This window comes from Podarcis erhardii (assembly GCF_964252035.2).
Source record: "Podarcis erhardii genome assembly, chromosome: 6".
Taxonomy (NCBI): domain Eukaryota; kingdom Metazoa; phylum Chordata; class Lepidosauria; order Squamata; family Lacertidae; genus Podarcis; species Podarcis erhardii.
In genome coordinates, this window is record NC_138510.1 from 53,773,646 (window position 1) to 53,800,936 (window position 27,291).

Here is a 27,291-nt window from a genome sequence, read left to right on the forward strand (position 1 = left end):
ATATGTATAAAAATGAAGGGAATGCAGTTTCATCTCTCTTCTTCATCATTTTATCCCTTTATCTGTCAGAGGCAGTGGAACAGGACCAGGAACAAAACTGAGATGAGACAGTGGAAGTCTTATGGGAGTACCATTCACAACAGTACATTATTTGGCTTTTCTTTCACAAAGACCAGGCCCTATATTTTTCTGCAATAGCAGGAACAATCAATTGTCAGTGCACCGGTGAGACCCCCTCCCTTGTTTAAAAATACATCTGGTAGGAGTTGAAAAGCAGGTTAAATTTGCTATGTTTCCTAACCCTGTCCCAATGCATTTCATTTCTATGAAATCAAAAGTAACTTTGAATTAAAGATGGGGCACTATTAACTGTCTTTCATTCCTGTCTTCTGACCAAAGGAAAAGAGCAAGGTGCATCACATTTCTTTCATTTTGACATATTCCCTCCCTTTTCAGATAGTAATCTTTTTGTATTACCTGTAAAGAGACACTCCCTCCTTGGCTGGTGGGTTTCCTTAGCAAATCTTTGGGTACTACTGTCAGGACTGGGGTAACCATTATGCTAAGTATTGTACAGAGCAGACTCCAGCTACCATAGTTTAGTTTTCTGGTTCACCCCAATGTGAAATGTATAATTAAGGTTGTTTATTAGGTATCTGTACTGGGCTTTTAGAAATCATCTCCAGAAACTCTCAGGATGGCTGTGTTCTTCAGGATAAAACCCCCACCTTGAAAGACTTAAACCTTGTAAAGTTGACCTAAATAGTGAAATTTGTGAACATTGTTTGTTGGGGAAGGAAACAAGACTTTCTATCCCCAAGCAAAGCCAGAAAACTTCAACAGAGCCTTTGCAACTTATTCATCCTGATATACTGTATGTGGTCCAATTCAACCAATGTCTCATGGAAAAACTACAAAATGGAAAAATAAATTTTCGGCTTGTATATGCTGATGATATAATTTTGGTTACTGAAAACAAACAAGATTGTACAAAAGTTGTTGAATGTTTAAATAAGAAAAAATTGAGAATTTACATGCTAAATTGAAATTGATTAATTCAAATGAGGCACATTGAGAAGGGGATTGTAAGAAAAAGACTGGGGCCTAAATTGAATAGTAGAGTGCCTGGTATCTGGTGGGCAGTCTCATCCTTTATTTCCACACTGTGGCTCCAGACCAAATAATCTGTCAGGAGAGCTATGGCCTGGCCAGGACGCAGGCCTGGCTAGGACACAGGCCAACTGGTAGCTTGACCAGCATAAGAAACAGAATTTAGCCTGAAGTGCTGCAAGGGAGTCAAGTGACAAGGCAGAATGGGATTAGAAGAGGTTGCTTAGGAGAGGTATGAAAGTTTGGGTTCCCACTTGCATTGTGGGGCACTATCACATAATATGAATCTGCAAAGGATCTTCATGTATTTGCTTGGGCCTGATGATTCTTACAAGTAACACATTTTAAAAAGCATAATACCCCTAAATATCTGGGCAAATAATTAAATACTCTCCTCCATGGTTAAGGGAAAGCTAAAGGTCCTAGCTCAGCAGTAGAACATCTGCCTTGCATGCAGAAGGTCCCGGGTTCAATCCCTGGCATCTCCAGGCAAGGCTTGGAGAGATTCCTGCCTGGGACCCTGGAGAGCCACTGCCAGTTATTGGTAGACAGTAGTGAGCTTAATGGACCAATGGTCTTGACTTCCTATGTTCCAGTGTAATACAAGGCTGGCTTGCAATGCTACCATTCTCTATTTGCAGGTAGTCAGAGAGAGGTCAGCTAGGAAAATCAAGCAGAGACATAGCCTCTTTGCATCTGTGCCCATTTTATACCACCAGGCTGATCCTGGTGGAGAACACAGTGGAAACAGATGCTCCGCCCCTGTCCATTTGTTTTGTGCCTCCCTGTTTCAGTGCTTCAGGAAACAGAAACATCTGTACGACGGGGAGAAGCAGCAATGAAAAATAAAGGCTGAGAATGCAAATGGAGTGTGTGCAGGGCGGCGGCTGCTTCTAATCTTTACAAGACAAGACAGAAGAGTCAATCATTTCTGAGGCTGAGCTGTTTTCAAAATCATGTTTTTTTTACTATTGCACTAAAAAAAAAGAAACAGGAAGTGGAAACCTATAGAAACAAAGAAAAAAACAAATTTTTCCACAGAGAAGATGGTGCTAATATGTGTGTCCAGGCACACATTGTTCCACTAAAAAAAAGGGCAGACATTAAACTAACCAGAAGGCGGATTAACAGCAGAAATTAGAAAGGTGGTGCATATATTTTGCACTTTTGCACTTTGTGAGGCTTCATTTGAAATTGGCAATGCTTTCCGCATCTGTGGATAATGTCTCCTTTTCTGCCTGGCAACAGAGTCCCCATGCTTGTTTCAGAGTCCTCATGTTTATCTCCGTCTAAGCCTCCTTGTGTTGAAGGTTGCCAGCTTCAGACGCAGAGCAGGCTTTTGAGCCTTGAATATTTGTGCAGTGGCGGTGGCAGGAATTAACCAGAGAAGCAGGATCACTCATTGCAGTGCCGTGGTAGCAATAAATGCTATCCTCAGGATCAAATACTTCTGCTGAATACTCTGCATAGCCTTTTCCCAAGGAGAATGCCACCCAAAAGGGAAAGCAGATATTACACAACACTATGGGATCAGAACAAACCATGGCTTGTCTTGCAGATTCGCTCCTTATTATGCTTCCCATGGGATTTCTGGAAGTCTGTGTGGAGTGTTTCAAAAAGCTGTGACTCTCTGTTTATATATAAAGTTGCAGTGTTTGTTGGTATAGAGCTGCTTCGTGCTAGCTTGTTGTGCTGGTCATTGGAGGCAGGGACATTGCACACTCCAGTATTCGTACAAGGTTGCCAAGAATTGAGAATGTAGCCCTCATCAAAGTGGCAAAGTCATTTTGAGGGTGGGGAGAAAGTACCTTTTAAAAAAGGGGAGCCCTTCCCTTTCTACCTGTCACCCTCTCAGCACTCTCTGCATATATCCAGGGACCAGCTTGTTCATATCTGCCGAGGTAGATGACAAGAAGAAGGTTCACTGATGGAAATCACCACATCCTGGGGCTGGGACTCCTGGTGATTGTATGTCCCCCGAATCTCGCCCATCTCATTCACGTTATTGCTGATGCAGTTCACGTCACTCTTGTTGTTGTTGTCATCAGCATTGGGACCAAACATCCAGTCTGCAATCAGAACAACAAAATGCAGGAGTAAGTGCTGGCAATGAAAACGGGAAGGGGAGCGAGAGGCTGGTAGGGTTGATGTGTAGGAGGAGCAGCTTATTCAGGGTTTGCTTTCTATTTAGCAATCTACCTGAAAAAGGGTATTTATGTGGGGAACCTTAAGCTTGGGGGCTGAATGTGGCCCTGCAGGCCTTTCTATCTGGCCCTTAGAATCCCCCCTAAGCCACACCCCCTCTCCTCAGACCATGTCTTTAACTGGCTCTGTTCCAAGTGCTTTTTGCCTGGTTGTAATCAGTCCTTGAACTCTAATAATGCGTCTTGATTGTCTGGATGGAGGGGACTCTCTCTCTCTCTCTCTCTCTCTCTCTCTCTCTCTCTCTCTCTGGTGTTTCTAATTATATTCTCTCAACAACCTCCCTTCTAGGTAGGTTAGGCTAAGAGCGTCACTGGCCTAAAAGTCTCCAATGAAGCTTCATGATGGAACAGGGATTTGGGTGCGTATGTCTGGTTCAACTGTGGCATTTTATACCAGATTGGATATCTATATGTCCTGAAGCTGTTTCACATAGCTAATTGCTTCCCGGGTATTCTAATGTCTCACAGTTTCTTGCATTAGTTCTTCTGCACCTGTATCCAACAAAGTAGGATAAGTTTATTGTGGTGCTGCTGGTGTTGCTTTCTGGGTCACAGCCACCGTCAACAGCCTTCCAGTCATGATTTTGGTATTGCTATTATTATTTTAAGAAACACCTAGGGAAGGATAAATTTCCATCCATCAAAGAGGTGTCTTTTAATAATTTGCCTGAGGACAGGGAACTTGAACAAAATAGATATGCTGAGAAATGGAAGAAATTAGTAGGTATACTTTTTAAAGGAAAAGAAAGACACTTTACTAACCTAGCACTGAATTGTTTGGTCCCCAAATGTTCACTTTCTCATGGTTGTCTCAGAGCTCCTGTTTCCTTTCTACATGGAGACCTTTATCACACAGTGTTTGCCTCATGAAAATAAGCAACCATTTTGCAATCCCTAATGCAGTTCATGGAATACAAGATACACATAGTTTTAACAGAAGATGTTGCCAACTTCTTCTGATGGGAGTGCATTTCAGACCACAAAGCAGTGCGGTCATAGTCAGCAGCTGTAAATATTCAGATGCAGCGAGGGAGTTTTGTATCACTAGTGACTGTGGCAACAGTACTAGATATTGCAAGAGATACAGCTGGTGTTACATTGCAGCTGATTCACTCCTGTAAAGGAGAGTGTTCACACACAAAAATGCCTCTGAGTACCACTTGTGGTGGCAAAGCACCCACGATGGTCTTACTATCTGCACTAAGTGGAGTTCTTATAACTCCCCTCTTTCATTACCGAAGGAAAGTGTTTGTATGACCATTGAACAGAAATAGGCCCACTAGTGTTCCATAGTCCCTGGTGACATGACACTTGGTTTCAAATACCGTATTTTTTGCTCTATAAGACTCACTTTTTCCCTCCTAAAAAGTAAGGGGAAATGTGTGTGCATCTTATAGAGCGAACGCAGGCTGCACAGCTATCCCAGAAGCCAGAACAGCAAGAGGGATTGCTGCTTTCACTGCGCAGCAATCCCTCTCGCTGTTCTGGCTTCTGAGATTCAGAATATTTTTTTTCTTGTTTTCCTCCTCCAAAAACTAGGTGTGTCTTGTGGTATGGTGCGTCTTATAGGGCGAAAAATACGGTATGTAGGTCAAAGACAAGTCTACTCTGGAGATAATTACCTGTCTGGGCTCACACATCCCCCCCCCCATTTTCCTAGGGGGCTTACAGCTACTGTAATCTTCCCAAGCAAGAATGTATTGGAATCTCTTCCCTAATTAAACATCCCTGGGGATTTTGAATCCCCAGATCCCTAAGCATCTCCCATCACTCAGCATTTATTCAGCCCGTCAGCCCTCAGATACTTCTCGGCTGTCTGAGAAAGAGAAAATCTACTCTTCAGCTTCACAAGGAAAGACTGCGGAATGCAAATGAAAGCAAACTGTTAATTCCCAGGGGAAATAAAACCAAATTAGGTCTGTCAGAAGAGACTTGCCACTTGAAGTGTTCCTTGCTGGGAAGTAGCCTAATATTTAGCAGTGCTGGAATGCAACCTATGTGTTTGCTGGAAGTCACAGAGGGATCATGCGGCTGCACTAAGGTCCTGCTTGTGGGCTCTCCCTGGGCATCTGATTGGCCACAGTGAGAACAGGATGCTGGACTGGACAGAGTTTCTTATGTCCTTAAAGCATTGTGACCAGTGGATTTGTGCCCACTGACACCACAAACAGAAATAAATGATGCTGCAGACATGGAACTATGGTGTTTGTTTTCTATATAACTTGCTTGGTGCCCAGGAGTGACTCAGCCAGAGAGGCTGAGAAGGCAGTGGGGCACTAAAATTTGGAATTGAAAAATTGAAAAGGGTAGACCAGCAGCCAACAGTATAGTAAGGCTGCGCTGCTCGCTTGACCTCCATCCGGCTGAGTCACTGCAGCATACCAAGATGTAGAGGGGGAAGGAGCAATGGTGAAGCCGATGGTCCCGCCAGTGCATTTGCACTGAATTGATCTCAAAACTGCTGAGCCCCTCCCTCTCTTGCAGCAGCAGCAACTCAGCCAGATGGAGGTTGGTGAGCGATTTAGCCCCACCATGGTATCCACTGCTGGAGAAGGGAAGGACATTAAGAGTCAAAATGAGAAAAGAGTATCGTGGTCCTGATCATTCACAAAATGACTTGTGATGCTGCTCACCATATAATAACTTTAACCTGCTACAGCAAATCCAACGAAGAGTCTTGTGGTACCTTAAAGACCGACAGGCTTATGGCATAAGCTTTCATGGACTAGGCTCTGCCACATCAGATGCAGAGTTTTAACTTTGGAGGAGGGAGCAGAAATCTGAAGACTGCCAACTCTAATACAGGTTATTTGTGCACACTAAAAATTTATCTTTTGAAAAGGCACCTCCAGAATCTCCCCCAAAGGCAAAATAGAGGCAATGATTTACCAAGAAGAAGTACCAAAAAAGAAAGACTGTTGAGTAAACAAGGAACAAAGATAACATATGTATTACTGATATAAAGCTTTAGCTTATCTGTTTTCTTCCATATATACTTAGCCAGACCTTAAGCCGGACCTCCAGGTTCTCCACTAGGGAGATGGCCTTTTTGGTGGTGGTGCCTCAGTCACAGAATGCCTTCCTTGATGATACTGTGTATTTTTTTATTTAAGCAATTTCTATATCAGCTACAATAGTTACTAAGCAATATACAATAGAGCGCAATACAGTAATATCTCCAGTCCTTTTAGTACCATGTTTAGTTCTTGAGACAGATTATTTTAGGGATATGGCTTTTAGAATGGTTTTATGTTGAACAGGCTGGTTTTTATGTGGGTATTGTAGTGAAGTTAAGTGTTCTAACTTGGTTGATACTATCAGAATTTTGGGCAAATTGCCCAGAGGATGTTGGTAATGGCCAATCAATGTCAAAAATACATATATAAAAGGGAAGTGACTGTTGCAGAACAGCAAGTGGCAAACAGCCTACTGAGAAAGACAAAACCCATGGAAGAGATGAGAAAATGGTTAAGGATCTCAGTTCAGTTTGCATTTTAATGTGAACCTACTTAATTTGCACTTCCCGAAATGATGCATGAACCAAAACACAGCCATCCTTCAAAATCCACAAATCTCAAGATTTTATTATGCTGTTCTTCAGCTGACAAATGTGTACAAAAAACAGTGTCATATTAAAGGATGGTGTGCATCAAAAGACATATCTCTGAAAATAATATACAAAAAAAGCATTATATTAGGGAGAATTGCTTGAAAGTGGGTGTATATTGGCTGAAATGGCATACCGCAATGTTTATATGTGCACCAAAATACTGACAAATTTTCATGAGAACTTTTTTTAAAAAAGAAACAAACAAATAGTAATCAGATATGGGCATGTTGAGAACTGAACTTAAGTCTAGGGAAGTGAGAAATGGAGAGAAACTGAAAATGTGAAATTTGCTGACCCCTAACAAGCAGCTGAATTATTGTCAGGATGTAGACAGAAGAGATGGAGAGAGCTCTGGCGTGAGCATGGCAGTTCCCAATAAGGAAACAGTCTCCAGCCAGTGCCCTGAAGTGCCAATGCCAAAAGCAGGAATATTTCAGTCTGCTCATTGAAGATAAGGCACCAATTTAGAAAAGGCTCCCGAGAGGCAAAAATGTAGACTTGGTAATAGATTCTAAGTGACAAGATGCAGAATGTCTCTCAGTCACAAAGGCAGGCATATTAAGGACTCCATATCCATGCACTCTGATTGAAAACACACACACACACACACACACAAACCAAACAGTTCTCTCTGTAAAAAAAGTTGCTTTTCTCTTTGTAGTTTGCATTCCCCTCTAGATGTCATTCAGTGACACTTCACTCTGGGAGACCCTGTTAGCAAACTGTACCATATCGTGCAGCTGATCTAGGTTCCACAAAAAAGGCTCCCACAATAAATGGAAAAATTACACACACGCACCACACACACACACACACACACACACACACACACACACACACCATAGCAATAATGAAATAATTATAACAGAGATTAATGATATATGGTTTATTATTGTTTATATTTTGAATTAGATATATATGGGGGCACCATTTTTAAAAAACTGTTTAGGGACTCTAAAGGTCTCAATCCAGCCCTGCTTATATGCAACCATCCTTGCACATCCTCCCACACTAAATCTTTCTTGCAGAGGCTGTATTCACTAGGAAGATGCCTACTTAATTTCTGAAGCGAATATGGAGAAGAATGCAACATTAATCATATGCTCTAACGGTCCCTATATACCAGGGACCGTTTCTATTTTTCAAAAGGGCCTCAGGGTTCGTCCATACATTTGCTTGCACCATGCCTAGAATGCATGGGTCTGAGTGGTTTTCCCCTTGCCCCACTCCTTTCCAAGGGAAAACCCACTCTTTAGCGATCTATTGGAACAAATGGCAATCTGGGGAAATCCCCAATTGCTGTTTGCTCTTACTGAGCACTAAAGAGCAGTTTTGCCCAGGAAAAGCAGCAGGAAAAGCCCTCAGGTAAACCACTCTGCCAGATATACCCCCCGTCACACTTTTGGAGATACTTTATTAAGATGTTGTTAATGTAAAATGCGATGCATTCAGCCTCCCTCCCTAGAATTCCCGGAAGTTAAATATCACACATGTTTTATCTAGTGCAAATGTATGTATATACATGGCATGAACACCAAGGCTGCGTGCAGGGCACAGCCTGTGTACAAGAAAGGGAGGGAGGGAGGGAGGGAGAGAGGGAGAGGGAGAGGGAGAGGGAGAGGAGAGAGAGAGAGAGAGAGAGAGAGAGAGAGAGAGAGAACGAGATAGGGGGTGGTATGGCAGTTTTATATTCTGTGCTCATTAAAACACAATCACAAGGCTGTATGGTTCCAATTGTCTGTGTATAAGTATAGCAGAGTCAGGGCACCTCAGCAGTTATGAAAATAGAAGACCGTGGCTGATAAGCAAAATCTCAGCTAATGAAGTAGAGCTGAGATTATTAGCATGCGGCCACAAACAATGAAACCTGTCTGTTTTAGAAAGACACATATTCTAACTAGATCATTTAATAGATATCACTTCCGTTAGTGCACTGGGTAGAGGTAGGGTTGTCAAGATTTATTATGGCAAAAGCTTCTATGCTTTTAGCAGATATCACATAGAAATTTAGCAGGTAAAGGCCCCCACACTGCCAGGCATGGAGATGAAATTATGACAAAATTTTTACCCACTAAATGTCAGCCCACAATAGGAGAACAGGTGTATGTGTAGAGGGTGGTGGTGGTTAGAAACAGACTGGCAACATGATTTCCCACCATAGGAGCCTACTCCTAGGAGCTGAGCTCCCTTTGCCCCCCCCCCAATAAAATATTAGAGGGGGCGATGCCCACCAAGTTGATGGACATTGCCCTTCAAATGATGTGTGTGAGCCATGTCTTGTGATCAATTATATGAGGCAGGGCTTACCTGGGCCCCCCAAATATATTATTCAAGTTGGCACCCCCATTTCCCACTGCGTCCTACTCATATCTCCTTCTCTTTCCTTCTAAACAAGATTTTATTATTTTCACTCTCTGTCCTATCAATGAACACTAGCAATTGTATTTTTTTTTTCTGTTTTCTGAAGACCTTTCAGTTCAACAACTGAAATCCTCTGGGGAGTCTGGTTTAGTTTCTGCCTTCCAAAAAATTGGTTTATTGTAGCAAAAGTCTTGCCCTTTGAAGTGGAGTGTTGTGGAGACAATTCTCTGCATATTTACTCAAGGATAAATCCCACTTAGTTTGGCTTACTCCCAGGAAAGGGTAGGCAAAATGGCAGCCTTAGGGTTCAATGAAAGAATGCTTTGTGTGTTATATGGGTTCAATCATTGACACCTCTGGTTGGTTTTTTTAAGATGTAAGGCTGTATACACAGTAACTTGTTTGTAGCACAAAAATGTAATTTTCCCTCATTCTGGAATAATTCATGCTCATCCTCAACATGCTGCTTTCAATCTAGAATCATAGAATCATAGAGTTGGAAGAGACCACAAGGGCCATTGAGTCCAACTCCCTGCCAAGCAGGAAACTAGATGGATTCTAGATCCTGCTGTCAGCAAGAGTAGTTCTGGTTACACGATACACGTTTGAATGTCTTCCCCTTGATTTGGTTATCCATACAATTTCTTTCCTGCGTGCCCCAAGAGAAGGAAGAAGGAAGTAGAGACTGCAATATGACTCACACAACCTCATTAGGCAGGCTTAGATATATACACTCCATTGCTGAGACCGCCTTCACACACTCCAGAGTAATGGAGAATCAATGCGCAATGAGCTTTTACTTTTGGAGTGAACTACTTTTGTAGTTCAACAACACCTGGAGGACCACAGTTTCTGCTGCAGGGAAGGACGATCACCTGTTGCATGTTAATGCCAAGGTTTCGGCTCAAAAAGTCTTTAGGATGATGCTGTTCTCAGTCATCCCTGAGTGCTGTCCACCCTGCTTTATCCTACTCTGCCCCACCAAATCTGTGAAATGGCCCAACTGCCATTGCCAGCCCTGCAGCCTTTGCAATGGCCTTGGCTGTTGCTCCGTCGGCAGTGAAGTTGAGGCTGAATCCCTGTGCAGGCGTATTGATCTTATGAGCCACTATGTCAGTGTAGCAGCTCATAGGATTAGCCTGCTAAAACGGATTAGTTACTCTTTATCACTCCTCCAAACATCCTCTCTTACGCGCAGTCCAACTGGGGAAAGGGTGGATTCCCCCCACTGTTTCAATTCCGGCCGATGAGCGGAGTGGTGATTCTAATCAGTGTATGTGTTTGTAATTATAGTATAGATGGAATTGAGGTGTGTGGGGGGTGGAATTGAAAGGGTGGCTGCTGCTAGTTCTTTGGGATTAATTAATCTAGGGTTGAAGAGTGTTATCCTGAGAATGAATAAGCCCTGAAATATAATGCCAATTGAAGTAACTCCCATCTGCGGCTGCTCTCAGCTGACCTCGTTCAGCTCACTGCTCAAGATTAAAAGCTTCTCATGTCTGGAAGAACTCCAGGAAATGGGCATGGGGGGGGGGGACTGTGAGCCTGTTGGACCCAGTGCACTTAAAAAGAGATCACTATGGCATTTGGTCAATCTTTTAAACAAGATATCAACACTTCTTCCTGACTTTTCCTTAAGACTCTTTTAGCATTGGCCGCATCTTAAGCATGCAGGCTAAAGGAAAGCCCTGCTGAACTCAGGTGGTGGGACAGGAAATCCCAGGAAATATACTGGGATTGCACTGTACAAATGCAGTTTATTATATGTAAAGCTGGTGGTACCCTGGGATCCTTTCAGAGGAAAGATGGGAAATTAATTTAATAAATAATATGTATACCACTGTTTCTAACCCTGATTGGACAAAACTAAACAGGAAGGGTGTCTGGAAACAAACCAGAACAACCATGCAGTTGTGCTCTGTCTACTGATACTGAGCATTTTTAGCGCTCCCCTGTCATGCTTTCAAACCTTTCTCTAGTCATGAGGGCTAGATACTTTCTGGCCCTGGGTGCAATCTTAAATCCACTAAAATTGCCAGCAAAAATACTCTGCCAGTTAGACACTTTCTTACTGGCTCATCTATGCCTCCTTCCCTGCAGCAGTCTGCAGTAGAACCTCTTGGCTTTAGACTGTTCTGACCTGTTATATCTCCCTGTTTCTTGCTTCCAAAAGGAACAGGAAGTGATGTGGGAGGATGAGTGTTATCATAATGAGATTGCAGATACTATTAAGGTTCATTGACGTCAGTGGCCAAATGTCATTGGGAGCAGGTGGGTTATACCGTGATGGGAGATAATTCATGACCTGAGAAGGCACAAAGATAGGCCCAGAGGTGTGTAATAAAGACATTGGACTAGGTTTAATTCAAAAGTTCTTAATATGGAAACTTGCATAAGGATTTTCCAGAATCAGAGGGACCAGAATGTAATTTTGTGCAGCTGCGCAAACTACCTTTATGGGGTGAAGATAACACAGTGCTAGTTTTTCAGTAAGGCTCTTCCTTCCTACAGTTGAAGAAAATTGACTTAGATGCCCGGCGACTATTTGTAAAGTCCTTGTGCTACTCTGGCATAAGATGCACATCATACAATGTATACTTTTTATTTTAAATGGAGGAGGATTTTCACATGTTGATGACAAGTCAACAGAACTGAACATTCTTTGTATGTTCAGTGTATGTACATTTTAATGCAAAACATTAAAATGTTTCACAGATTCCATTAAGGCAAGCATGGCCAAACTTGGCCCTCCAGCTGTTTTGGGACTACAACTCCCATCATCCCTAGCTAACAGGACCAGTGGTCACGGATGAGGGGAATTGTAGTCCCAAAACAGCTGGAGGGCCAAGTTTGGCCATGCCTGCATTAAGGCAATTATGGTACCTTCCCCTGTGGGAAGGTAAATGGCATTTCCGTTCACTGTTCTGGTTTGCCAGAAGCTGCTTAGTCATGCTGGCCACATGACCTGGAAGCTGTACGCTGGCTCCCTCGGCCAGTAAAGCGAGATGAGCACCGCAACCCCAGAGTCGTCCCTTTAACTAAACAGGAGGCTATGGTTTAGAAGGTAAGAGAGTTTTATGAGTGAAGAAAGTAATGGCAGACTATCTCCAGTGTAAGAAAGAGTCTTGGTATCTTCTAAGCAACAGGAAGATAACACAGACAGAGGCATAGGACCACAAATGTACATTTAGTCTCTTGCTCAAGCAATGTCTGCAGGGTGACCCAGCCATATTTATTTGGATAGTCCAAGCTGGCCTGACCATGATGGGCATTGAAATATCTTTTTCATCAAATTTGGAGAGCAATTATGGGGGTGACATTTTTGAACTGACCTTGTCTAAAATACAACACTAATTGTCTAAGCCTCCTGCAACAGCAAGAATCTCGAATATGCTGCTAACAACATTTTGCACATTGTTCCTGGAGCAATTGCATTAGGCCTATGTGGAGAAGCAGGTTGCAGGTTGAAGCCAGCCCTGGGTTGCTGACAATGTAGCACAACAACAAGAAGCAGGACCACACCTCAGTGTTGCTGGATCAGAAGCCAAAAAGTCCCTACAGAGAATAAGACAATTTCCCAGTCACTTGTCTCAACAAATAAAATGCCCCATGTTCTCAAAACTGGTTGAAGTTTTGAAATTCAGATTTAAAATTTGTATCTGAAGCCGTGTGCGCACCCCTGGGGTCTTGCCAGTTTCCATGGTAGAAACATAGTGGACTGGAGATCAAAACAACAACACCATATCTGATTTCTTGGATTTGAATTTGCACAACATCTGCAGGAAGACAGCGGATGGTCAACCACAGAAGGATGTGAATTGCTATTACTGTGGTTGCCAAGGACAGAAGCATATTCCTCTGCATTCCCAAATGTTTCCATAGCACTTTGGATCAAGAGATTTCCATTTTGCTTGCAAAAAAGAGCTAGCACAGAAACTCCGGCAATTGCCTTGTAAGCCTTGCAGACTGTGGGCATGCCTTGCAAACCGAAATTCAGTCTGATTTCAGTATAAACAGTGCACTACAGCAGACCAGGGGAAAATTATATAACGGAAGCCTTTTCTAATTCCAAAGTAAATAACAGGATGGCTTATTTCTTCACAGGCTAATCTGCAAGATGGTTTCCGTGGGGATTATTTTGGGACCTTCTAGATTTAATATGTCACTTATCCGCAGGGAGAGGTAATTAGGATGTTGCTAGCTAGTACTTAAGGAGATGCTGTTAGGATTTTTCTCTATGAGCAAGGAGAGCAAAGGTACCCTTAAGACTTGTTAGCATCCAAGGCCTTATATCCAGGCACAGGGCTGAGGTCTTTATTAGGGAGATCAGAGAAAGCTCTTCCTTTGGGGAAGCTTAGGTTTCCAGACAAAGCATATATCAGGCAACTGTCCTCATCTATTTCTACAAATTTAGTGCAGAGGCTATACAACACCACTGTCAAGTGGTTGTTATCATGCATATGATGCTGCAGCTTCCCATAACTTTTCTTTCCCCTTCCCAAGTCTTGATTTTTTTTGAAAGCCAATTTGTTGCACTATTTCGCTGTTGCTATTTATCACAGTGTACCCACTTTCTGTGCAGTGACTAATCAAGGTGCATTCTTATTGTGCAGTGGCTGTATACTGGCATCTATCCAAACATTGGAGAGATAGGTGCAGATATGCAGATTTCTGAAAGTGACCTTAGATGCAGTAATAGTAATAAAAGTGTTAACTGCCCTCTCCTGCTATGGTAACCTTTGGTGGCTATTGCTTTTGAGTTTCTGCCATGCTTTGCCTTTGTTACAAACCAACGATATTTTAACTGAGCAATAGTTGATAACAGCCAGCAGAAGCAGGATTCAACAGTTATGAATCCTATGGGTTTTATCCACACTGCAATTTTGCCTGTTCCAGTATAAAGGAGTCAAAAACCACTGGATCTGTAAAAAGAAAATTGTATAACCCTCCTATGAGATTAAGAACGTTATAAGATTGGCTGGGTGAACCCAAAGGATCCATTTAGTCAAGCAGCCTGCTTTCTGCAGCAAGCAACCAAATCCACAATTGAGATCCAGCTCACCACCACAGACTTCTCCCTCTATTGTTCCCCACCAGCTGATATTTTGTGGCCTCTTGAGGTGTTCACAGATAGTACATTCAACCAGTGTAAAATCTGTACTCATGTACACAATAGTTGAGCTGATTACTCATGCAACATTTCACATGCAACATTCACATGCAACATGGTCTGTGTTCACAACAGCTAAGCTGTTGATTCTTTCACATAAACCCCTCTACAGGTATAGTGTTTGTGCCTCTGTTCAGTTGTACTGAGTGAACAAACCTACAGTCATGATAGTTGAGGGCCCCAGAGGGATGAAAAACAGCAGGGAAATTTGAAATAAATAAGCATGGTAAGGTTGAGCAGATAAAACTATCCACTTTCATAACATTAGGAGTCATCTAGTGAAACTGGTTCTAAACAGAGAAAAGAACATTCTTCTTCATTTAATGCACAATCAACCTGTGAAATTAATTGCCACAAGCTTAGATTGCTTTTTTAAGAAAGAAAATATGCATAGTTGGTCTATCAGCCAAGAAGAGGAAATCATACCCTATTTTTGAGGTTCCCAGAAGCAGCTGTCTAGTGGCCTTGGGAGGGAGCATGCTGGGCAATGAGCTTTTGTAGTGGCATGCTTGGGAGTGCCACTGCATGACAGTCCACACAGCTACACACCCACACTATGTGCCCAAGGAGGCTGCTGTGCTGACTGACACACACACACACACACCAGTACATGCCATACTACCTGATTTTTAGGATCAACACACCCTCTGCCAATGCTGAAACTGCCAATGCTGCCTCTAAATGCCTTGATGCTTCTTCTGAAAACCTTTCTGTGCACTTAAAGTTTAATAAATTCACAAATATGAGAGGTCATGGCTGAAGCCTGTCTCAGAGTTATACCCAGGCCTTGATCCCATGTATGTAGGTGCTGATAGTGGTTCCTCAAGGGCAAGAGGCCTTCACATGCTCAAACTGACACTTTTTGAGTGAGCCTCCACTTTTTTCACCTGGTGAGCTTTGCCTCAAATTAAGTCTGGGATATACATTTGGAAAAAACGAAGGTACAGATCATATTGCTGACTGAGCGAAGGCCAAAGCAAGTCATAAAAAGCTAACAATTATTATTATTTAGTTAGTTAGTTTCTCTACTGCCCAATACCCAACGGTCTCAGCGTGGTTCACATAAAGGATCACATACATAAAATCAAAATACAAACAACCAAATAAACAACCCCCAGCTTGCAATCCTTTTTCCTTTTATGAGTCCTTTCTTTCATTACTCGAAACTGATGGCAGCTGCCCCTTATGCTCTTGAAGAGCACATTTTAAAAATCAGCTGTGACAGCTCATGCGGGAAATGTCCTCCTGAGGAGCAAGGCCAAGAGTCCTGTAATTGTTTAACAAATGACTTTATCAAAGTGGCAGGTAAGGAAATAATCCACTTCTTTTTGCAGGTACTGTCACAACCTTAGCCGAAAAGTAGGCTTGCCAGGAAAATTCCTGACGTGTCCTGGTTTCCAGGTGTAAAAATGGCATTGGGGGGAATTTTGCCAAATCTGCAAAATGCCAGGGGGAAGAAAGCTCAACAACTTTGTGGGTGTCAGGATTTTTACTCTACAAAAAGTGGCCTTGCTGGAACTTTGAAAGAGGTGGGGACAGGCATTAACTTTGAATATTGAATCTGAAGAATGTGACTTCACCTAAATTCAAGGCTTCAACTCTACTGAAAATCCTGGAAAGTTCAGATTTGGGACTTTTCCTTGTTCTAATGCAGGGGTAGGCAACCTAAGGCCCATGGGCCGGATGCGGCCCAATCGCCTTCTCAGTCTGGCCCACGGATGGTCCAGGAAACAGCGTGTTTTTACATGAGTAGAATGTGTCCTTTTCTTTAAAGTTCATCTCTGGGTTATTTGTGGGGCCTGCCTGGTGTTTTTACATGAGTAGAATGTGTGCTTTTATTTAAAATGCATCTCTGGGTAATTTGTCGGGCATAGGAATTCGTTAATTTTTTCCCCCAAAATATAGTCCGGCCCACCACATGGTCTGAGGGATGGTGGACCGGTCCACGGTTGAAAAAGGTTGCTGAACCCTGTTTTAATGAGTGAGTCCAATGTGAGAAGCAAGGAGGAGGACAGGTTTCCTGTACATTTCACAGAGTTTTATTCTGAGTGGATCTGCTGAATTTTTTTTAAAAAACCAAGTTAGTCTTGGCCATTAATTTCAATGGATCTACTCTGAGTAGGACTAGCATTGGATACAACCCACAGCTGTGCAGAAGCAGAGTTGCTTTTCCAGAAGCAGAGTTGCTTGTAATGTAGGGATGATCTAAGCCAATGTGGCATTTTTGGTCAGTTATTCAATAGATACACTGATTTATTAGTAGCAATTATTAATTTATATTTACTGAATTTGTATTCCACCTTTCCTCCAAGGAGTTCAATATGTGTACATGGTTCTCCAACTCCACATCTTATCCCCACAATAGATGAGACTGTGACTGGCTCAAGGTCTCCCAATGAGCTTTAGGATTGAGTGGGGATTTGAATTTTGGTCTCCCAGCTCCTAGGGGAGGCACCATTTGCAATTTCCACAGTGCCACTGATGTAGTGTCACTCTGGATCACTGTAGAAAATTTAAATGGTGGTGTCATTGGACTATTTGCTCCCACTGCTGTCACCAGGTAAGCCCACTGAGCAGGGCTTCTCACTGACGTGTGCTTTACCAAGGTTCTCCTCAAATCCACACAGGAAAGGGTGTGAGAAAAGAAAGGCCCAGGGTGATAATCAAACTGCTTAAGAAAAGAAAGCTCATCTGATCAAAGAGAAGTCATCCAAGTTCTTTGAAATGCAGGGGAATTTTCTCAGGAAAGCATTTGTCCCTCAATTAGTGTATACTTTTGGAGAGCATCCATTTTCATTGCTTAATTGCTTAACATTATCGGGGGTTAATGGAGGCCTAACTTAATTGGCAGCCATTCACAAAACTATCCAGCCACTTCTACAAATTGACATTGCAAAAAAATTCCAGCATTGCCGCTAGTTGTATCTATTACGCACATATAAATAATATTCAGATATGCTAAATGGAGAAATAAAATGGTTCTGTTACCTCCTTGGCTCATGGTTCACTTCTAGAATGGTCCACAGTGTTGAATTGGACTCCCACTCTGTTGTTGATATTTTAAGGGAACTTGCAACATCAATGGCAGTGTAAAATAAAACCATACATGGTTAGAATGTTTGGGAGAGCAGGGTTCGAAACTCTGCTGAGCCATGAAGTTCACTGGGTGACCTTGGGCCAGTCACCATCTTTTAGTCTAACCTACCTCACAGGCTTGTTGTGAAGATGGAATAGGGAGGAGGAGAACCATGTACACCAGCTTGGAAGATAAAAGCGGTATATAAATGTAATAACTAAAACAAACAAATAAATAAAAGTGGCTAGAGATGTGTTATAGCATTCTTCCTCTCTCATAAATCCAGATTAGAATGACTGAAAATTCATTCATACCCCATTTAAATCAGTTATCAGTTGCTTTCAGAAGTTCTATATACAGTCCTAATTTCACTCACTTAAAGAAAATGTTTCTTATGCAAAAGAGAAGCCCTAAAACATGGTGTTTGGAGATAAGGCAGAAAAAGAACAATCCAGCAAGGAGGCCAATGAGAAACTGGATTTATTATTGCTATTAGGAGGGGTTGTTCGTTTAGTTATACATTTCTTACGAAACATGGCCAGTTTTTGAGCATTTGTAGCTGGATATAAACCGAATGCCATGTCTATACTGGCTGTTGGACGAAGAAGACAGGGGCAGTGTTTACAGGTTAAATTAGTTTTTCCGTAATGGTTCTCCTGCTTTGCTTTGCAAATTCTTTGTGCTTCATTCAGCTGGACAGAATTTCCTGCTTATGGTTCTGCTTTCTCTTTTGGATGCAGTCATATTCCCTAGATCAGCTGTATTGTTATCCAAATTCACTGTTGCAAGACAAACTTTTGTTTGCAGTCTGCAGGTGCAAATGCATTCTGAAAGCTCTGTCATCTATGGAAGGTAGGAAACCATGCTGTGATGAACTCCCTACCGCTTTAGGATTTCTCAAAGTACGGGAACAACATTGCCTGAATTTCTTCAGCATAACACAAATATTTTGAATATTTTCAATCAAGGTTCATTCAAAAATAAGGCAAATCGCTTTCATATTTCCCCCACAGAATTTATGGATAATCCAAACAAGCTTCTGAAAGAAGGGCTCAGAGCAACAGACTGTCAACATATCAACAGTTCAGACCATGTGTGAATTGTCTACCTGGGTGTAGGGTAGGGTTGTTCATGTTAGCAGCCTCTGAGTGTTCCTGCATAGATCACTGCTCCTGCCAGCACTGCATTTCACCAATTATGCTTGCTTCAAGAAGTTTGTGAACATTCTGGGAGGTCAGATTTAGTCATACTACATGTGGTTCATACCTAGAACATTGTACCATGATCTCTAATGGACCACCTTTGATAGCTGTTCAGAGTTTGTATGTGTTTAGGGATGCTCCATCCTGTCTTCCTCTAGACAAGGATGGGTGACTGACGCAGACAATAGTGGTGTGGGAAGTCATCCCACCACATGACTTCTTATCAATGTTACTGGAGAGTAACATATTGGCTGCCATACTAAATACACAACTAGGAAGCAGGCCCCATTATACACAGAGTGACTGATGTATTAGTAGGCACAACTAGGATGGTAATGAGAATGTAATTGCCTCATGCCAGTGCCTAGAAGCCAATGCTATTCAGAGCCCCGGTCCAGATCCATTTTACAGCAAACAGTCCCTAGAGCAGAGATGGGGAATCTGTGGCTCTCCAGATGTTGGATTCAAATTCCCTGGCTATTGGCCACACTGATGGGTGATGGAGCCCAATAACACCTGGAGGTCCACAATGCCCTTGTCTCCACTCTAGAGCAGGCATAGGCAAACTCCGGCCCTCCAGATGTTTAGGACTACAATTCCCATCATCTCTAGCTAACAGGACCAGTGGTCAGGGATGATGGGAATTGTAGTCTCAAACATCTGGAGAGCCAGAGTTTGCCTATGCCTGCTCTAGAGCTTTAGCCAGAATTAATCTGTGAGGGACAGGTTCCTCAAATCTAGCAAATAGTTGGGCTTCAGAGTTTGCTGGCAACGCTAGGCAACTTCTGGTGTGTTTTTGAAATGAGCTGAGCAAAATGTCCTGATGCTTTTTAATGAGAGGTGTCCTTTTATTTGCCCACCTCACAGGGAATATTATCCTATTCTGCATTCATTTTTAAAAATGAATCCAATCTCACTCTGCTCACTCCCTGCTGGCAAAATAAAAAAAATACAACTTTTTCAACCTTCATCCCTTTCCATAAGTCAGAGACACATTATAAAAGGTTTTATATCCCCTCAAAAGTGACTTTTCTCAAGGCTACGATGTCACTTGGACTCCCTTTGAATTTTCAATCTGAATAAATTGAGTAACCTTGAAAATGGAAAGAAGCTGGTTCACCTCATTTGTTGAGAGATGTTCACTGTAAAGAGCAAAGCAGTATGTTTTAACATTATATAAGAACCTGTGCATACAGGTATATTACCTGCCATCTGACTGAAATACATTTATTTAGCAAAGTCTAATGATCTATAAACTCACAATGTATTTATTTATGCCTAAATCCAAAACAAAACAAAAACCCAGACACGTTGTAGCCTTCTAGATATTGGTGCATGCTTAAGCAACACAATTTAGAAAGAGCATTAGGTGCAAAGCTCAAATTCTAAGAGGGCCTTTGTGATGCAGAAGGTCTCAGGTTCAATCCTTAGCATATCCACTTAAAAGGATTTCAGGTAATACACTTGGAAAAGACCCCAGCCTGATACTGTCGAGAACTCCTGCCAGTCACAACAGACAATGTTGCATTTGCTCAGAGTTGGGGAATCTGCAACCATTCGGATGGTGTTGGATTCCAACTCCCATTAGCCTCAGGAAGCATGGACAGTGGTGGGATTCAACAGTATCTGAATGGCCACAGGTTCCCCACCACTGGGTTAGATGGGTGAATAGTCTGACTCTGATAAGGCAGCTTCATATGCTCATATACGGTAGGCATCAATTGGCTAAAAGGCGGGGGCAGGGTGTTTGGGCTGGCACTTGTAGGTCCTCTACCTTCCATCTCATAATCAGTACACTGATTAAATGGGAATTAATTATAGGGAAAGGCTGCATGACTGAAAACGACCTAACTATGGCAACTGTGTGAAAAGAATTCAGATTGAACTGACAGTTGCTTCCCACTTCCCTTTCACCTTCTGTCTGATCCCAGAAGTCATTTTATGCAAACTCATTCAAATGAAGATCCCTCTTGGGAGGAAGGGAAAATGATGACTCACCTGACAATGTTAACAAACATCATCTCCCTCTCCCTCCTTGGAGAATTCTGTAATTTGGAGCATATAAATACGAGTAATGCATGTACTGCCTGCTAAGGAGATGTAAGCAGGAGCGTGTGCTTTAGCAGACTTGAGGTGCCCCTGAAACTCATTTCCATTTTCTATTTGCAGGAGGTGAAAGCAGGTACAAATTTTTGTTCTGATCATAAATAAAAGATTTTGAGTTCCAAAACTCACTCTTTAGCAGAGCTATTATTTCTGACAAGATGAAGGATGTATCTGTGAGCCCGGTGAAATGAATCAGATTTGGAGAACAGTTGCCATCTCCCAGCAATGAGGGAGTACCTGGGAAGACCTAGAAAAATGGAATGAAGCAAGAGCACTCTCTCCCTCTCTCTCATTCATATACAAGCACACACACTTTGAGTGGTTCCATTATAGATCAAATAAAATCAGTGTGGATTGTTCCTGTTGTGGATTACACCTAATAATACGGATGAATGTGATTAAAATTAAGCATGTTCTGAAGCCTTTTGCCAGAGTTACATCAATAATTATGATAATCACCATCAACATAGCATAGATTATTTGGAAATAATCTAACTTCCCATTTCATTAATATGGAAAGTACATATATATCTTGGCACCTGATCAAGGTCACACAATGTCAGCAGGTCTCCTGGGAATCCTGTCAGGTAAGATCCCCTTACATTGTTCCCAGTCTAGTATATATTTGTGTTTTTGCAGAATTAGAGTCTTGCACTACAAGCTTTGCAGATGTCCATCTGTGTTTGCACAGTGAATATTATGCCCATCTGATTCTGAAAACAATGTGTGTGGTTTTTTAAATGCGTACACATATATGTACATGTTAATCATTCATAATAAAATGAGACATGGCTGTAACACGCTTTATACAATTTGACCTACAACTTATCTATACTTACTTGGAAGTAGGCACTGCTGAACTCAATGGAAATTACTTCTGAGTAAATGTGCATTGACTTGTCCGGCTCATTTCTTCCTCTTTACTGATTTAGCAGATTTATATCTGTCCAACAATCCATACATACTGTAGGTGTTAACTAGTCAAGGCTTAAAATGTTCAGAATAAGCAAACTGAGGAACTAATGTAGTTTGAATGTGACAGGACTGAGCAAGATTATTGAAAACTCTTTTAAAACATATTATAAACACTGCAATCCTATACACACTTCCCTGAGAGTAAATCTCACTGAAAAGAGGGGAACATATTTCTAAGTAAGCATGCTTAGGATTACACTGCACATTAGATGTTTTGGATCCTTTGAAAACAGAATCTTGATATTTTGATTCCTCTAACTCCAGCACATATGGCAGTAATGTTTCATGTTAATACTCCTTTCTGGAATATTAATTGTAAACAAACAAGCGCGCAAGCGCGCGCGCGCACACACACACACACTTACGGATATGAGTGGCTATATGAATAGCTACCATGCATTATATTACCCCATAAGTCAATTAATCAGCATCTAGGAAAGCAAGAAACCCAGTTAAAGATTGTAGTCCTATATTTTACAATGGATCAAAGAAACAAGGTCCCTGCTCCAGAGGATTTGCTGTCTAAAATATTATTCTGATGGTGAAACCTGATTAGGCTTTGGAATTCTGTGTTGACCAGAAGTTGTGTGTCAGCTCAATCACAAATTATGAAGGATTCACTTTGATTCTACAAATGCTCCAAATGTGGCAGTTCAAAGTTTGAACATTACTATAGTACCTGGTCTTCATTTGCATAATCCAGACCTGTACGCTGCACCATTAAAAAGGTTAAGGTTCTCTCAGGTAGATGGCAAGCCAGGGATAAAAATTCTGTAGCAAAAGCAGGAAAAATAATAATGGAAACCATTCTGGGATGAACGGAGCATGCTACATGGGAGTACATGGTGAGATATAAAAACAATGCAAAGTTTTAAATGATCTACCTTTGAATAAAGGGAGCATTAATTGTTTCTAACATTATGGATCATTATTACTTAGCCACATTACTTTGCTGTAGTAGTTTTATTTAACAAGGCAGTACATATTAGATCCAAATCCAAACAGAGCAGAATAAAAAACTTGAATCAACACCACCCTGTTGTGAATTAGATTCTTTTCTGGTGTTTTCTCATGTAACACCTAAAGTACCTTTGAGCATCTCTCATGGTGCCAGCACACATTTAATTAAGAAAAGAAAAGAGTAATTTTGAAACTGTACGTTATAAGTGTTTTAAGGTTGTTAGCACATCAGGGCAGGGACCTGCCCATATTTTTAAGTCACTTTGTTAAATACTATGTACGTCAATGGCACAATGTAAAACAACAACAAACAACTCAAATGAATGCTTAGTTATAATTCTACACACACTTATTTGGGAGTAGGTCTAACTGAATCCAATGGAGCTTCTTTATGAGTAGACAGGTATTGTTAGGCTGCAATTCTAACTTCCTGATATTAGTGGGGTGGCGGGTAGGATGACATATATGAACTTATCCTCCACCAGCAGAGAGGAGCATCACTGGTGGTAGTGGTGTGAGCTCTGCCACTCTCTAGAACCCAGTTAGGATTATTCTGCCCATCAACACTGGAATTACTGATATGTGGGGGGGGGGAGGGGAGAGAGTAGAAACCAGCATTCCATTTGAAAATGGACATTGTCACCAATGCTACACACGGTATATAAAAACGTGTTCCTCCAACACTCACCTATCAAATCATGGACAAGATCCTTGATGAGATGCCCAACAATGGCATACGCTACTGCCACCACCACAAGTGCTGCCATAAGAAGGTAGAGCACAGCTTTGGGCAAAGGGATTGCATCCCGAGGAAGGGGTTTGTACTCCTTGTAAAGCTGGTCATTGTCTGAATATGAGTATTGGAAAAGGTGGTCCAGGCCAGTGGTAAAGTTACTGGAATTCATGGACTGGCTGTTGGACAAATAGCTGCCTTGATCAGGATCCTGCAGAACACTCACCACAGAGCTGGTTGTGGCTTCCACTTGCTGCACCAAGTTGAGAGTCTTGTTGACACTGGGGAGGATCTGGGAGAGAAATGTGCTCCAATCTTTTATTGCACTGATGTTGCAAATGATCATAATGGCAAAGGAGGAAAATGGATTTTCACAAACCTGGGAGCAGCTCAATGCACTTTTTTCCCTTTATATGTAAACCATCCCTACAGGTAAAAAACCAGAAATCAGTCTGTCCAAGAGCGACTTGCCATTCAAACTTCACATGATTGTCTATGTGGATCCAATGACGTCACATTATCCTTAAAGCGTAAAAGGTATAAATCCAAATTCTAGCACAAGCAATAGTTCCTGGAAGAGAAGCAGATTTGCCCTTTCCACTTGTCATTGATATTTTCCAGACAACTCTTCCTGGTGCTAAATGGGGAAAGATAAAGTGATACAAGCTGGCTGCTGGCTTCACTCATCTGGACAGAAAATATGGAGTCCAGTATCTCAGGATACACCTACAAGAGAAAGGAAACACAAACACAAATAAACAGAGCTGTGTTAAATGAGGCTTATTTTTCAGTTGCTTACTGTTTGTTTAGCAGCCTCAGTGTGTCAGGGGCTGTACTAAACAGCGACCTTCCGAGGACTGAGCTGGTCACAGTCATTTCTGCAAGACGGAGAAGAGTCTGCACTGCACGCACCACTGCCCAAACTAAAGGACAAAGCACACTAGTTTGGGTCATCATCGCCAGCATCTAACACAGGCGACCCAGGAAGGTTTTCAATAACTTTTTGAAACCCGAGAATCCCCCGCTCCCCAACCTTTCCTTCATAGGTCAGCGGGACGAAACATTAACAAACCTAAGGCAGGGTCGACTCGAAGGACGCCTCGTTGCCACCCACAGGGAATCTCTCTTGAGGTTTGCTTGGAGAGGGAGCAAAAAGAGAAAAAGAAACAACCGACTGCCTCGATTGACTGTCCTCAACTGCCAGACGCCCACAGATTGACCTATGTAGTGGTGCTGTCTAGAGAGAGAGTCTGGACTCGTCTGTTTCTCCCCACCTGTAGTTTTTTCCTCTCTCTCTCTGCCTCTCACGCCAAGCGGCTCTCGTCGCGGAGGAGCTGGCCGAGGTGCTGAACGCTTCCCTCCGAGATTAATAGAGCCGCCGAGGGAGCTCTGATGATGTCGAAAGACTTAAACCCCGCCGTTATATTTAAATCGGGGGAGGGGAAGATAAAAATGAGACAGTGACATATGATCAGCTCTCTCTCTCTCTCTCTCTCTCTCTCTCTCTCTCTCTCTGCCTTTGCTGTTCCCTCCCCTTTCTTCTAATCTCTGCACAAACTCTTTCCGTGCCAAAACATGGGGACTGTATTTGCAAATAGAGCAAGAAGTTGGATCTCACTTCCGCTACCAATCCATGTTGAAGGATGCCCAACATTAAAGCCTAAAAGTGATTTAATTCCTCCTAGCAAAGACTATCTAGTTCCTTGTCCTGAAGGAAGGAAAAAAATACCATGTGATTTTCAAACCGTGCGCCATGGACTCTTAGGAGAAATTGTATGGGGTGGGAGGGGGAGACACAGCAACTCTGTACATATCTATTATTTACTTGGGAGAAAGCTGTGTGGAACTCAGTAGTGCTAAACTTCTGGTTCCAAGCATTGATAAAGTTGGGCTGCAAATGATTCTACTCGGCATGTATAGAGGTCTTTAGAATGATACAAGCACTTAAAGAAGCTCCAGTTCATTATTCCTTACAACTATCCTGTAAGATAGACCAGTACTATTATAAGGAATGAGTGAGAGAACTGTTTAAGGTCTTTCCTCCCACATTCATAGCGAAGCCTATTGTTTCACCAAGGAGAAGCTTCAAAAGGTAAAGCACACCCCCCAAACACAAAAGACCAGTTTTAGAAGAGCTAACTCCTCCTCACAATTGAAACAAGTTCTGCAACAAAAAGCGTTACCTTTTGCAGAGTGGTGCTTGTATAATTATGTAGCAATCCTATACACACTTACCTAGGAATAAATCCCTTAGAATTCTATAAGTCTTATATCTGAGCAGACATGTGTACAATTGCACTGTAAGAAGAGAGGGTGAATCACAGCAAAAGTATTTCTATTGTATTTTCAAAATCTTTTATATCTTAGCATTTTAAGTTTGAACATCGCAATAGACAATCCATGCAAAACTGGTGGAAACGCAACAAGACCTCCCCTGTTGGTGGCTGTGTGTGGGCAGGTTCATGCTGGAGGAAACACCTTTTCAGATAACCATATCCCTGAACTTGTCTGAGAAGGTAATTAGAAGTCAATATGATGCCAGAATGGTACAGTCAAAAATCCGCACTCCTGCCAACAACCTTGCAGCTACATTTTGCACCACCTGAAGCTTTCTGACACTTTTCAAGGGCAACCCAACATAGAGTGTGTTACAATCCTGAGGTTTCTGTTCATTCCACTTTATTGCCTATAGGTGAGTATGTTGTTGTTGTTGTTGCTGTTGTTTAGTCGTTTAGTCATGTCCGACTCTTCGTGACCCCATGGACCAGAGCACACCAGGCACTCCTGTCTTCCACTGCCTCCTGCAGTTTTTTTTTTTAATAATAATTTTTATTGGGTTTTCACATTTTTTAAAGACAAACACAAGTTATAAAACACAAACACACAAGTTACAACAAAAACAAAACAGATATCATCACAACGCCTTGTTTTCTTAACCTTATTCCCCGGACTCCCCCCCACCCCCTCTTCATACATCCCTATTCCCATGATTCGTTCAGCAAATTTTAGTTTCTTCTTCTTAACCTATAGTTGATATTTTTAAATATATCTCTTCGTGATTAGCCCCATTTCTCTTATCCCCAGCTCTTATAAACATTTAATTTTTTTCCTAAGGTCGGCGTAGATTCCCTTCCCCCGATTTCCTGTTTTTAAATATAGACCCTTTTCACCCAACCCAAAATTTATCGTCGTTCTTACCCTTCTGCTTCCCCCTCCCCCCTTCCCAGGTTCTGGTCCCTTTTCAAATAAAAATCAACCGTAATTTTTAGCCCGGATTCCTCACGTCCGAAGCCTTTAAGTCCCTTTCAGTTCCTCTGCGTCGATTCTGTTGGAAGTCTCTTATATCGGTCATCAAATCTCGAAACAATCCATTCTCCATCACTCCAATTTTTCTTCCCACATGGATACTTGATAGCAACTGCTGCCAAAAGTCAACCAGTCTTTCATGATCAAAAGGATAGCCCCAATCGTATTTCTTGTATCCTTCGAGTTCCTGTGTTCCAGATACTTCAGGGGCCCCCTCCTTCATCCTTAACATCTTTTGCAGTGTTGTAATCCAGATAATCCAATAGTCTTTTCCCTTGCGTTCCACCATTATGGACTTTTTGTTGGTATTTTTCAGTTGGTCTTTCTCCTCTCCTTGCTCTCTTTCCTCCGATTCTTGGAATGTCTTTTCTGTTTCGGCTGCAGATTCCTTTCCTGTCAAATCCTTCATGCATTCAGCAGAGTTGCTTGTTCCTGAAGTCAAGGTCATTAATTGTTTGTTCATACTCAGACTCTGCTC

General features: G+C 42.0%; 1 protein-coding gene and 1 long non-coding RNA gene across 3 annotated transcripts; one reads left to right on the top strand and one right to left on the bottom strand.

The window, feature by feature from the left end:
• Positions 1 to 1,495: 1,495 nt before the first annotated feature.
• Positions 1,496 to 25,197, bottom strand: LOC309344182 (uncharacterized protein). Of its 2 annotated transcripts, none has more exons than XM_081866440.1 (3): positions 25,126 to 25,197; positions 23,463 to 24,233; positions 1,496 to 3,179 (listed from the first exon to the last, which is right to left on the bottom strand). In XM_081866440.1, the coding sequence occupies exons 2-3, from the start codon at positions 23,851 to 23,853 to the stop codon at positions 2,998 to 3,000; spliced, it is 573 nt and encodes a 190-aa protein (XP_081722566.1). In that variant the 5' UTR covers positions 23,854 to 24,233; positions 25,126 to 25,197; the 3' UTR covers positions 1,496 to 2,997. The 2 variants fall into 2 exon arrangements, with proteins under 2 accessions (XP_081722566.1, XP_081722565.1); XM_081866439.1 differs by lacking the exon at positions 25,126 to 25,197 and adding an exon at positions 24,580 to 24,978.
• Positions 3,098 to 9,902, top strand: LOC309344183. The gene is made up of 3 exons (XR_014157645.1): positions 3,098 to 3,206; positions 3,604 to 3,673; positions 9,837 to 9,902. It is a non-coding gene; the product is annotated as an uncharacterized lncRNA (long non-coding RNA).
• Positions 25,198 to 27,291: the final 2,094 nt, after the last annotated feature.

Excerpts from the sequence above, each read along its gene's own strand:
- LOC309344182 (XM_081866440.1), bottom strand. The coding sequence starts at position 23,853 with ATGATCATTTGCAACATCAGTGCAATAAAAGATTGGAGCACATTTCTC. Across the intron at positions 3,180-23,462 it reads TCTTGTCCATGATTTGATAG|ACTGGATGTTTGGTCCCAAT; the intron begins GTGAGTGTTGGA and ends TTCTGATTGCAG.